The 12,815-nt window shown below is 41.4% G+C and overlaps 1 protein-coding gene across 1 annotated transcript in view; it reads left to right on the forward strand.

Annotated features, from left to right (window-relative positions):
- Positions 1-12,815, forward strand: part of DTNB (dystrobrevin beta) — a gene marked incomplete at its 3' end in the record, with an annotated part of 190,990 nt that overhangs the window by 93,149 nt on the left and 85,026 nt on the right. Inside the window, 1 exon segment of the mRNA XM_080914824.1 lies at positions 4,634-4,758. Coding sequence (XP_080770950.1) covers positions 4,634-4,758 — 125 coding nt within the window.

Below are 12,815 nucleotides of genomic sequence, written 5' to 3' on the forward strand. Positions count from 1 at the left end.
GTTTTTTTATTCCAGTAATTAAAGACTTAGCAATATAATTTAACATAGCTCTATGGTAGGATGAATTGAGTCCATATAATCAGCTCAAAAACCTCAGATGATAATTTTATAAAACCCATTGAAAATTTAAGCAAGCACTCAACTGCAAGAAAAACCTTAGAAAACTACCAGTGGAAAAGATTTTCTCAACCTAGGGTACAGTGCCTTACTAACCCGCAGCATCCTAACCAGTCAACAAGGGAAAGAGAAGGTGTTTCTAATGGAAGGAAACAAATCACTACTTGGTGCTGACAGTGTAGAAAGATGGAGACATTTTCTAGATAAATCATTAGAATGACAAAGGCATTGGGATAAGAAAGCAAAAATATATGGACTTGGGTACATCAAAGGTGAATTAAGGGCTGGAGAGATGGCTCAGCAGTTAAAGAGCACTAACTGCTCTTCCAGAGGTCCTGAGTTCAATTCCCAGCATCCACATGGTGGCTCACAACCATCTGTACTGAGATCTGATGTCCTCTTCTGGAGTGTCTGAGGACAGCTACAGTGTACTCACATAAAAAATAAATAATAAATAAATAAGTCTTTTTTTTAAGGTGAATTAAATAATCAAGCAAAGAATAATAACAGGAAGAAGCACTTTATGGAATGCTGAAAAGCACACAAAGTAGCTCCTCATGTATGTAACTGAAAAATGAGCATGGGGTGCTGGAGGGATGGAGGGGTGGCTCAGTGGTTAAGAGCATATGCTGCTGTTAGGACCTGAGTTCAGTTCCCAGCACTTATGCTGGACATCTCACAACTGCCTGTAACTCTAGCTCCAGAAGATCCAGTGCCCTCCTCTGGACTCTACAGGGAGCTTTACAAATGTACACACACACACACACACACACACACACACACACACAGTTATACACACAAATCAAAGCCATGGCATAAGTATAGCTATACACACACACAAATAAATAATGCAGTGGTAAATTCTGTGTTACATCCTTCTACCATATTTAAAATACAGGGTTGCTGGGCACAAATCTTCATTTTAAAAACTGGCTAGAGATAAATAATGAGAGCACATAGGTTCTTTACAGCTGGGAGTTGGTTCTCTCCATCCAGTTTTATGTCAGTTCTGAGATCAAATTCACATCATCGCACTTGCATCCGCACTGCTCCTCCTGAGCTACTGCTTCAGCTCTAAAGAACGTCATAAAATGACGTGGGAGGCCTTCATAAGGGAAATTTTACACATAAAATGTACAAGATATGAAGATACTAGAATACTAAATTGGGATGGCCAGTATTTAAAGATAGTTGTTCATCAAAAATATAACAGCGAGAAACATAAAGCAGAAATTATACAACATAACCATCTTACATTTAAAATAGGAAAATAGAATTGCTGTAAACTAGTAAGAGAGCCTGGCCAGATAGCATAGGTCTAGATTTGGGAAGGCAGTAGGATCTCATGTTCAAAGCCTTCCTCAGCTACATAATGAGTCTGAGAATAGCCTACAATGCAATCCTGTCTCGAGATGGGCGGTAGGGGGCAAACCAGTAATCCCCACCAGTTTCTACCCTTCAAACCCGACTTCATATCAGTGCTCAAAACAGTGGGAACATACATTTCAGAGAAGCACAAATGTCCTACAAATAAAGAAAAAGATACCCAGGCGTTTTGGTTCTGAAGAAATGGCAATTGACACCACAGCACCATTTATTAACCACAGCCCTAGCAAATGTTAACGTGTCTGGCCGTGACAGGGCTGGCGAGAATGTGGAGTTTCAGGCACTCTTCCACACAGCTGATGAGAAATTAGTGTAATCAATTTGTAGAGCAAACGAGTTGGCAGTAGTTACCAAAATTGAGATGTACCCAGCCATGCAAGCCAATAGTCCCAATCTTAGGAAATTCTTACACGTGGCCACCAAGTATCATGAGGTAGAAAACTTAATGATAGGACCAAATGGAAACAAACCAAGTGTTCATCAGCACTGGCGTGAATCTCTAAACTGTAACAGACTGCATGACAGTTCGCTGGAAAATGAAGAAAATGTGTGAATTGCAGAAGACAAATTTTCACAATTTTGAGTGAAAGAAACAAGCTACTGAACATGTGTGCATACATATTTAGCCTCTGTAGACTTTAAACATAGAACAATGTCTCATTGTACACAGTTGTGGAAATAACAAAGCTAAGGAAATCATTAATACATAATCCATATTAGTGCCTACCAAGACAAGGAGCTTGGTGTGAGGTTACAAGCGAGGATCTACACGAACCGTCAGACCGACGTGTCATGTTTCTCGGGCAGCATAGATGGATGGATGATAGCTTTTATAGCTTTATGGCTTTTAAAGGTTTATTTATGCCCTCCTGAACCTGGTATGTAACCAAGGATGACCTTAAACTTTTGATCCCTCCTACCCTTACCTCCTGAGTTTTGAGATTATAGGCATACCACTGTAGTTTATGTGGTACTGGGGTCAAACCCAGGGTTTTGTGCATGGTAGACAAACATTCTGCTGACTGAGCTATGTCCCTGGCCCTATGCCTGTTTTTGAGGCTTAAAACTGGATACTATCTTTTTTATTATTAGCATTTATTTATTTACTTGTGTGTGGGATGCTTCGGTTTTGGTATGTATGTGGAGGTCAGAGAACAACTGTGGGAGTCAGTCTCTCCTACCATCTGGTCCCTGGATATCCAACACAGGTCTTCAGGCTTGGTGGCACGTGCAGAATTGGATCTTCCTCTTCCTCTTCTTTTTCCTCCAAGATTTATTTATTTTATTTGAGTACACTGTGGCTGTTTTCAAACACACCAGAAGAGGGTATCAGATCTCATTGCAGATGGTTGTGAGCCATTTCTATGGGACATGATATGTTTTATGGTGCTCCTTGGAGGTGGGAGATAAGAGAGATGCAGGCTGGTGAGGAATGTTTGCTTGTGGACTATGACAGTATTTCTTTACTGTTCCCCCACCCCACCCCACCCCACCCCCGCCAAGACAGGCTTCTCTGTGTAGCTCTGGCTATCTTGGAGCTTGCTCTGTAGACCAGGCTGACCTTAAACTCAGAGATCTACCTGGCTTAACATGAACCCTGAGGGCTGGGATTAAAGGCTCGAATCACCACCAACTGCTTCTTTAGCTTTTAGTGTGTACAGATTATCATCCCGTAGAGTCACTCAGTGCGAGTCTAGGTGGTGGATTACAGGGGAGAGTCTGTGTCACTTCGTAGCTACTTGTTGGGCGAAGGGAAGTAGAGAGCAGCCAGGGGCAAGTTCAGAACTACTGGGGTCTGCCATATGTAATTTGACTTTGCCTATATGGTCTCAGTGGAAAACAGATTTGTGTGTATGTGTTGTTAAAATACTGCAGCAGGCCGAATATAAAAGTCTAATGGCGATGAAAACCTATAAGCCCAGCATAAGGCTGAGGCAGCAAGATTGCGAGTTGCAAGACAGTCTGAGTTCCATAGTGGGTACGGCCTAATAAATAATAAGTGGGGATGGTATTGATGAGACCCATGGCTGCACACATGCTGTGCTTCCTATCAGTGTTGCGTTTGATAATAAATCATAATGACAGCAGACTTAAATATTCAAACTTATTTTTTCACTAATATTGTGCCAAAACCTCAGACAGCAAAGTTACTTAAAAGGGCTTGGATGGATAGCATACTGTGTGTGTGAAGAGCGTCTCTGGGGTTCTTAGAGGCTGTGGGTGTGTGTAACTCAGCATCAGACCCTGGCTTTACTTGTCAGCTTTTAAAAAGGAATGCAGGAGACAGGCTGACTGGGGCTGTAGAGTAGAGGACTCTGGTCAATATAGTTGTGGACTTTAAATGCAGTAAAATAGTTGTTTACTATTTTAGTGAACAACCTTCCTTGAGAACTGATGTTTCTGCTTTCCAGGGCAATTACTAGAATTTTAACTTTTTTTTTTTAACCTTGTAGTATATCATCGTTTATACTGACAGGTCCAATGCTGCTTATGCATGGCTCACATTTATTTAAATCCATTTGCACAGATAGATCCTTAATGCCAGATATTCTTCCTCACTTTTCCCCTTGTTTCAAGGCAGGGGCATATCCAGCCCAGGCTGGCATCAAATTCACTGGGTAGTAATAGATGGCCTTGAACTCCTGCTGCCTCTACCTCCTAAGTGCTGGGATTACAGGCTTGCATATTGCATGGTCTGCCTTGGGAATATTCTAGCATTCAGGAGTATAGCTTGGGCAGCATACACAATCTGTGTGCTCTTTGCATTGCTTTAGCCTTTTTGTATTGTACCCATCACAAAAATTCCAGTAGGGAATCACCTAGTATCCTACCAGAAGTGACCCAGAAACCTATGAAAAGGGAATCCCCAATAGGTAGAGATCTCCAGAGGAAGTTGAACATGTCTATTTAGCCCACATTTGATGTTATGGTATCACGGTAGAAGGAAGGGAGGAACCATAGGAATGAAGAAGCCACAGAAGGCATCGAGAGCACTCCCGGTTCCTTTCTGCAAGGCCTGGTAACACTGACCACGGTGAAGTCCGGTTGGTGCTTGAAAAGATATTTCCCACACTCTTGTCACTGAGCTCTTCTGAAAGGTCTCATTTCCTTATTTTCTCCTTTGACACAGAAATCCCCTGCAAAGAAGCTGAGCCATGCAATTAGTAAATCTTTGGGATGTGTACCCTCCAGAGAACCCCCACATCCTGTTTTTCCTGAGCAACCAGAGAAACCACTTGACCTTGCACATATAGTGTAAGTATACACCTGCATGGGCTGTGCTGAATTGTGGCTTTCTGATGGGAACTCTAACTTCAAGTGCTGATTTCTTTCGACCATCATAGATATCTGTGTGTACTGTTCTGCATTCCTCAAGCCAAAATACCACAGCAGCTTCCATACACACGAGTACCCCAAAGAACAATTATGGTGGCATGGAACCGGGTTGTCTGCCACTGTTTGTGTGTCCTTCCTTTCCTTCACTGTGGCCGCCATGTCTTCTCTGGCAATGAATCACCCAGGGACTTCACTTAGATATTCACGTGGCATGGGAATGAAAATCTACAGATGTTTATCTGTTCAAATGTAAGGGGAGAAAAATGACAAAAGGCAGCCCAGTGCAACAGCTCATGCTGGCTCATTAGTGCACTGACATCTCTTCGAGTGAGCGTTTCTTCCATGTGTCATCAGTTCATATGAAGTGGACTTTTGTTGTGTGGTGTGATGTAGAATCATCTCACACACACACTCACACACACACTCACACACTCACACACACACTCAAACACACACACACACTCACACACATTCACACACACACTCACACATACTCAAACACACACACACTCACACACACTCACACAATCACACACACTTAAACACACACACACTTAAACACACACACACTCCCACACACTCAAACACACACACACTCACACACACTCACACACATTCACACACACACTCACACATACACACTCACACACACTCAAACACACACACACTCAAACACACACTCACACAATCACACACACTCAAACACACACACTCTCACACACACTCACAGTCAAACACACACACACTCAAATACACACTCAAACACACACTCACACAATCACACTCACACTCACACACACACTCACACATACACACACACACACAAGTCTACATTTGAACAATAACTTGTCTTCACATTCCTTTTTTGGGGGAGGCTAACACATCATTTCCCTCTTGGCCCTATTATTTGTACTATCATTGTCAGAATTAATATTTCCAGAGTTCAGTGCTCTGGGTTCAACCTCTGGCACTGCATAAATAGGGAAAACATTGTTTCCAAATGTATGCAAGCTGATTTCTGGGATCTTTATTCTGTTCTTTGGCCAGATTGGCTATTCCTTTCCCAAAATCGCATATCTCAGTTACCACAGAGACTTAGTGATATTTTTCAGGAGTGACTTCTCTATTTTATTCTTTCCTGTTTCTTACAAATGTTGGAATAAGCTTATTGGGTTAATGAAAATTTGGTGTTTTTTTTTTCTAATTTATTAAACTCAAAGATCAAATTAGAACTGACATTTTTATATAATTCTAAATTTTCTATTTCACAAACATGGTCTCTTCACAGTCACTTAAGTGTCTTTTTATGTCTTTAAAAAAAGTTTATAGTTTGGAGCTAGAAAGGGTGTTATGTATGTTAGATTAGTCTCTTTGTTTCTTGTCTTGTTTTTGTTTTATTAAACAGCATCTCACTATATAGTACAACCTGACCTCAAGCTCTCTATTGGCCTAACCTGGCCTAGCCTGGCCTAGCCTGGCCTAGCCTGGCCCTAGCCTTCTGAGTGCAGGGATTGCAGTGTACACTTGACTTGATTGACTCCTGTGGTATCGACATATTTTGTTGCAGTTACAAATACTGACTTTTTTCCTCAATTCTCAAGACATGTTTAGTATTTCATAAAATCCTCCTGCTTTAAGGGTATGATTCCTGTGAATTTGGGAAATGTCTTATCAGGCCCGTGGGCTTTTTTTGAACTGTTTCTTAGCTGTTGGTTGCAGTGTATGGAAATATTGACTTTGTATTTTAATGTACTGTGTGCTTGCCTTTCTTAACATGCTCATGTCTCCTAACACGTTATATTAAATTTGTTTTAGAATTTTCTATAAATAATTTCAGAATATACAAATAATGGTCACTTTGTTTCTTCCCACCTTTCAGACTTTCAGAATTAATTGTGCTTTTGTGGGAGCAGAGGTTTTACCATGGTGACTAGAATCCCTCGTACAGTGCTGAATAGAAGGCATGTAGCAGGTGTTCTTGTAGTATAGTGATCTCAGAGAGAATGCTTGTAGCTGTCATGTAGTAGAGATGAATTTGGTTTTATAGATTTAATCAGCTTAATCAGCTTCCTTGTTATTCCTATTTTCAAAGAGTGCTTTATTTTAGTAATGAGCAGATGAAGAGTTTTATCTGATTTTATATTTTGAGATGATTGTATGGTTTTCTTTTTCCTCATTAATTGATTAGTGAATTATATTGGTTGGGGTTATCTGTGTGTTTAGTATGCCAGGGATTAAATCCAGAGCCTTCCATATATGAGGCAAGTACTCTACCACTGGGCACCATTCCCAGGCCTATTTTTAAAAGTCACTCTTTCCTTCCTGCAACAAGCCTAACTTGGTTATCCAAAGCACAGTTGAGTTTCGCTTGCTCATATTTTTAGGGTATGGCACTGTTTATGAGTGAATTTAGACTTAAAGTTTTCTCGTTTACCTTTTCTTTCTCTCTTTTAATAAGTATGAAAGGCTTTAATACAAAACAGCATTACTATATATCCAAATTACAGAGTGTGTATAATAGTCTATGTATGTGTCTTATCAGTGTGTATGTATTTGTTTGGGGACACATGCACATATATGTGCGTGGACTTGGAAAGTGGAAGTCTGAATGTCTTTCTCAGTTACTTTCCATTTTATTATTTAAGTTTTATTATTTAAGTTTTAAAACGATGTCTCTTACCCCGAAGTGTATCCATTTAGCTAGACTTAGTAGCCAGTGAGCTTCAGTGATCCTCCTGTCTCTTCCCTTGTCTCCATCACCACTAGAGTTACAAATGTGGGCTGCCACACCCAGATTTTTACATGAGTACTGGGGTTCTCATGAGTACATAGTAAGTGATTTACCAGTGGGTCCATTTCCCTTGGCCCTAATGTTTTATAAGAGAAAACTGGAGCTGGAGGGATGTGCTTATTCTGCAAGCATGTGGACCTGAGTTTGAGTTCCAGAAACCACGTTAAAACACTGTGTGGTGGTACACACCTGAAATCCTGTGCTGGAGAAATCAAGACAGGTGGATCCCTGGGATTCACTAACCAGCCAGTCTAGCCTAATTGGCAAGCTGCAGGCCCTATTGAGAGACCCTGTCTCAAAAAAAGAACAATACACAACATTGACCTTTGACCCCTGCCTGAACATAAGCACACATATACAAACATACACCCAAATAATAGTTTCAGTAACAATTTTAAAAGAATTACTCAGCTATCAACTAAAAGCAGGAGCTGTTGAAGAACAACCAAAATAACTCAGCAGGTGGAGGTACTTACCACTAAACCTGACAGCCTGAGTTTGGTTCCTGATTGTACCATGGTGGAAGCAGAGAACCAGCTCTTACAAGTTGCCCTTTGCCCTCCACATATATGACCTGCACACATGCATCTCTCTTTCATCTTCTGTACTCAACCCCCCCCCATGTGTATATAAACAGATCATTTTGTGTCTGCACGTCTGTGGAAATGCAAGACAAATATGATATAATAATATTTCACAGGTAGACTTTAAGGCCTCTTCTGTCTGGGGCAGTGGTGGCTCACACCTTTGTTCCTGGCACCCAAGAGGCAGAGGCAGATGGCTCTTTGAGCTCAAGGCCAGCCTGGTCTACAGTGCAAATTCTAGGACAACCAAAGCTACACAGAGAAACCTTGTCTTGAAAACACAACACAAAACAAATCAACAAATGACCTCTTCTGTTCACTCTAATTCACTCTTGCTTAGCTTCATAGGATTGGTTAGTAGATGGTTTAAAAAAATCAAAGACAACTTCAGAAAGGCACAAAGAGATTAACAGTTGTGGCTGAGTGGATTTGTGTTCTCAGAAGTCAGATTTCACAGATACCAAATCCAGTCATGCGTGTGTGCAGTGTCATGGAAACACTGTGTGAGCCTGGCCCTTCCCATAATGCCCAGGACCTCTTACTGCCTGGCCTCTCCATCTCCATCAGCTTCTGCACTGTTTGCGCTAGCTCCTGATCAGTCACATTCTTGCTGATGCACTTCATATTAATGAATGGAAACTTCCAGAAGTCAACAGCATTAGAGCAGGAAAGCTTTCAGGGCTTCCTTCTGTCCTTCTCAGACATTTTCTGAGTCATCTCTGTCAAGAAGTCACTAAAGTTGACTTTTCCTGTCCTTTTTCCACTTTGTTTATCATTATCTCAACTTCTTTCCTGGGTTCAAAGATCAAGGTTCTCATCACCCTCTTCAGTGTCCCTGAAACTAGAGTTACAGATGCTTATGACCTACCATGCGGGTGCTGGGAATCAAACCCGGTCTCCTTTGAGAGCACCATGTGTTCTTACCCTCTGAGCCATTTCTCCAGGCGCCAACACTGAACTCTGTTCTCTTCCTAATGTGGTCGTTTGAATTCTCCCTTCTCCAATTTTCGCCATCACCTGTCCCATTATTCGCTTTATTCTGACAGGTGGTCACACCTAGCCATTTGGGGCTGCTGGAACTCTGACCGAAGATCTGGCTACAGTAGAACTTTTGCAGAAGGACTAGTATACCATGATCATTTATCCAAACTTCAAAAATATGTGATCTGTGTGAGCCCATAAAGCAGAAGACAGGCAACAGATCGACATTAGTGACCACCCTTTGCCTACTTTGATATGCACTTCATAATTGAATTTTAATTTTGTATCAGTGCCATATTTATTTACTTACTTACTTATTGTGTGTGTGTGTGTGTGTGTGTGTGTGTGTGTGTGTGATATCACATGCTATTCTTACACTATGTGGAGATCAGAGGATAGCTTTTGGGAGTCACTTCTCTCCTTTGGCCATTTGCATCCCAGGGCAGGCCATCTCACCAACTAGATAAATGCCTTTTAAAAATGTCTGAAATTGTACTTAAAAGAATAGCATCATTCATTGTATTAAGTATTCTTCAGCTGTGTGCCTTTGGCATTCTTTGAACTAAATACCAAGGGGCTTAGGGATTTCTTTAAATCTCCTGAGAATTTCTTGATGAACCAGTTTCATGGTCTCTGATCAGTTTCACAATTGTTCCATTGTATTCAGAATAACCATCCTATTTACTTTGAATCGTTGGAAAATAATGTCTCATATTTGGCCTAATATGCAAACTAATTCTGTAACAAGATGTCTTTACCTTATGGTCTGTCTTTATCTTGGTGCCAAGCTAGGAAATGCACTCATGAAAAATGACATTTACAGTGAAGCCAAAGATGACTAGGGATTGCTGTGGAGGGTGGGGTGTCCTGGCAGAAAAAGGCATTAGGACCAGAGCCCCGACGCTCCACACTGGGCTGCCAAAGAGGTCTTGCTGCACATTGATGGCCATTAGCCTGAATGGAAGATTTGTGGATAGGAAGCCTTATCAAGTTTTCAGTTAAAAAAATTAAAAGATAAAAAAAAAAAAAAAACAAAAGCCCCACTGTGTGCCTGCTGAGATAAGAAGCAGGGCTGGAATGGAAGAGGAAAAACCAGCTCGAGAAAGTGCTAGTCCACACTGGCGAGAAGCCATCGTGCATGTGCTGTGTGGTGATGGCGGTAGATGCTGTAAAGACCCTAGACACCATAAGTTTAAGGCTGGGAAGATGACTCAGTGACTACAATTCAGATCCCCATGTGTCACATAAAAGCCAGGCAGGCATAGTAGCTGCCTATAATCCCAGCATCCAAGAGACATAGACACACTGGTATACCCATACACATACAAACACATGTAAACATATACACATATGTGCTCAAATAAATACAATTAGTTGGATATGGTAATTCACACCTTCAACCATAGCATTTTGAGTCTGACTGAAAGGTTGCTGTGAGTTCCAGACCAGCCTGAGCCATAGAATGAGACTCTATTAAAACAAAACAAAAACCTAAGCTTACCAGTATTACACAGCAAGAAATAAAATTAAAACTCCAAGGTTGAGGGTCAGTGCTGACTTGAATTTGGTTCTCAGAAGCACCATAGTGGAAGGAGAGAGAGAACTGAATGTAAAGTCTGATGTGTGTGTGTGTGTGTGTGTGTGTGTGTGTGTGTGTGTGTACATATGTACATATGTACATCTGTGTATTCACACATGATAAGTTAATTTACAAAAACAAACAAAGAGACTGATCAATGGGTAGGGACATTTGCTACCAACCTTGACAACCTAAGTTTGATATTCAGAACCTACATGGTAGAAGTTCTCCTTCCAAGCTTCTTCTAACCTTTACTTTATGTGCCAAACTGTGCTGCCCCCTGCCCCCCACCAACAAAATAAAATAAAACTAAACAAAACAAAAAATTCTCCAAGGGTTGTCTGATAGTAGCTCATGTCTATACTCCCAGCTCTTAGAAGGTTGAGGCAGGAGGATTGCTCTAAATTCCAGGGCAGTTTGGTTTTAGAGTTTGTCTTTTAAAAGGCATATGTAAGGCTCAGTGGAGAGGTAGAAGCAGAAAGATCCTGAGAGTTCAAACTCAGCCTCATGTACACAGTAAGTCCCAAGTCAGTCAGGACCCTGTCTTTAAAGAAGAGGAAGGGGGAGGAGGAGAAGGAGAAGGAGGAGGAGGAAGAGGAAGAGGTGGTAGTAATAGAAGTAGTTGTTGGTGGTGCACACCTTTAATCCCAGCACTTGGGAGGCAGAGGCAGGTGGATCTCTGTGAGTTATAGGCCAGTCTGGTCTACAGAGCAAGTGCCAGGACAGCTAAGCTCTGTTACATGGAGAATCCTTGTCTTTAAAAAAAAAAAAGAAAGAAAGAAAGAAAAGAAAAGAAACAAGTGTATGTGGTGTGGTGGGGATTCTCTCAAAACATTAAAAAGTAGAAAATTGTCAAGGAAAAACAGCTGCTGGCAACCTGTGCTCCACCCCCATGCATGAATACACACATACACAGAAGTACACACACTACATACACAACAAGCACACACAACCCTATGCTTTACCACTGTTGCACAACAAGAAGTAAAATTAAAACTCCATCCCGGGTGTAGCGGCACATGTCTGTAAAGGCGGGAGGATCAGAAGTTTCATGTGCAGCCTGAACCAGCTGAGGCGACATAAGACTGTCTCAAAAAATAAATAGGCAAAAATTAAAAAAAAAAAAAAAAAAACCGTGGTGGGAATTTGGGGAAGAAATTTAAGCTAATGATGAAATAAAGTATATTTAACTGTTTCGTTGTTGTCATAGAATCTGGATTTGTTCAGGTCTACAGATTTGTGGGTCAGAGGTTGATACTGGAGTCTCCCAGGGGTCTAGAGTTTTGCTTATTCAACCTTCACAGCAACCCTTATGGTCCATCTCTCACCAGCCTGTTGAAAAGCCAAGTATAGTCTCGGTGAGGTTGAATGACAGGAACAAAAGCAAGGGTGCAGGGGCTTGTGTCCAGATCCTACCTTCTCCCCAGTCTCCTTTCCATCCCTGCTTCCTGTAGTGCTAAGAAGCCTATGGGTTAGAGACAGTCAACAGTTAAAGTGTAGTGTGAACTGATGGCAGGTTTCAGAATCTTGGGTGTCTTTGTGACTTGCTTGGTTGAACCATAGGTGGAAAGAGACCGAAGGAAAGCGAAGACTCAGTTCATGTTCTTGAAGTCGGTGGTAACCCACACTTGGTCACCTCTGGATATTCTTTAAGGACAGTGTGTATGGTACAGCTTGTAAGCGGGTTCAGATTCCATACGTAACTTAGAGCTTTCAAGTCCTTTCTTCAAGGACGTTGTATTGTAAAGGCTTCAGCTTACTCTCCACTGAATTGTAAGTATGCAGATAGTGCCTGGGGCATGGGAGCATCTCAGTGAACTGAATAAATGAATGAATGACACAGTACATATCTTTTTATGTTTTTGTTTTCTCCTTAGTCTTAATGTCTCCATTTCCAAGTCTTAATGGTCTTGTCCCTACGCCTTCCAAAAGCCTCCACTAGATGGCAGCCATAATTCCTTCTGTCCTTTTAGGGGAGGTTGAGAGTATCAAGTAAACAAGGTTTTGAGCTTCTCAGGGCTTGTATTCAAAACAAAACTAA

This window comes from Micromys minutus (genome assembly GCF_963924665.1).
Source record: "Micromys minutus genome assembly, chromosome: 1".
Classification (NCBI taxonomy): Eukaryota; Metazoa; Chordata; class Mammalia; order Rodentia; family Muridae; genus Micromys; species Micromys minutus.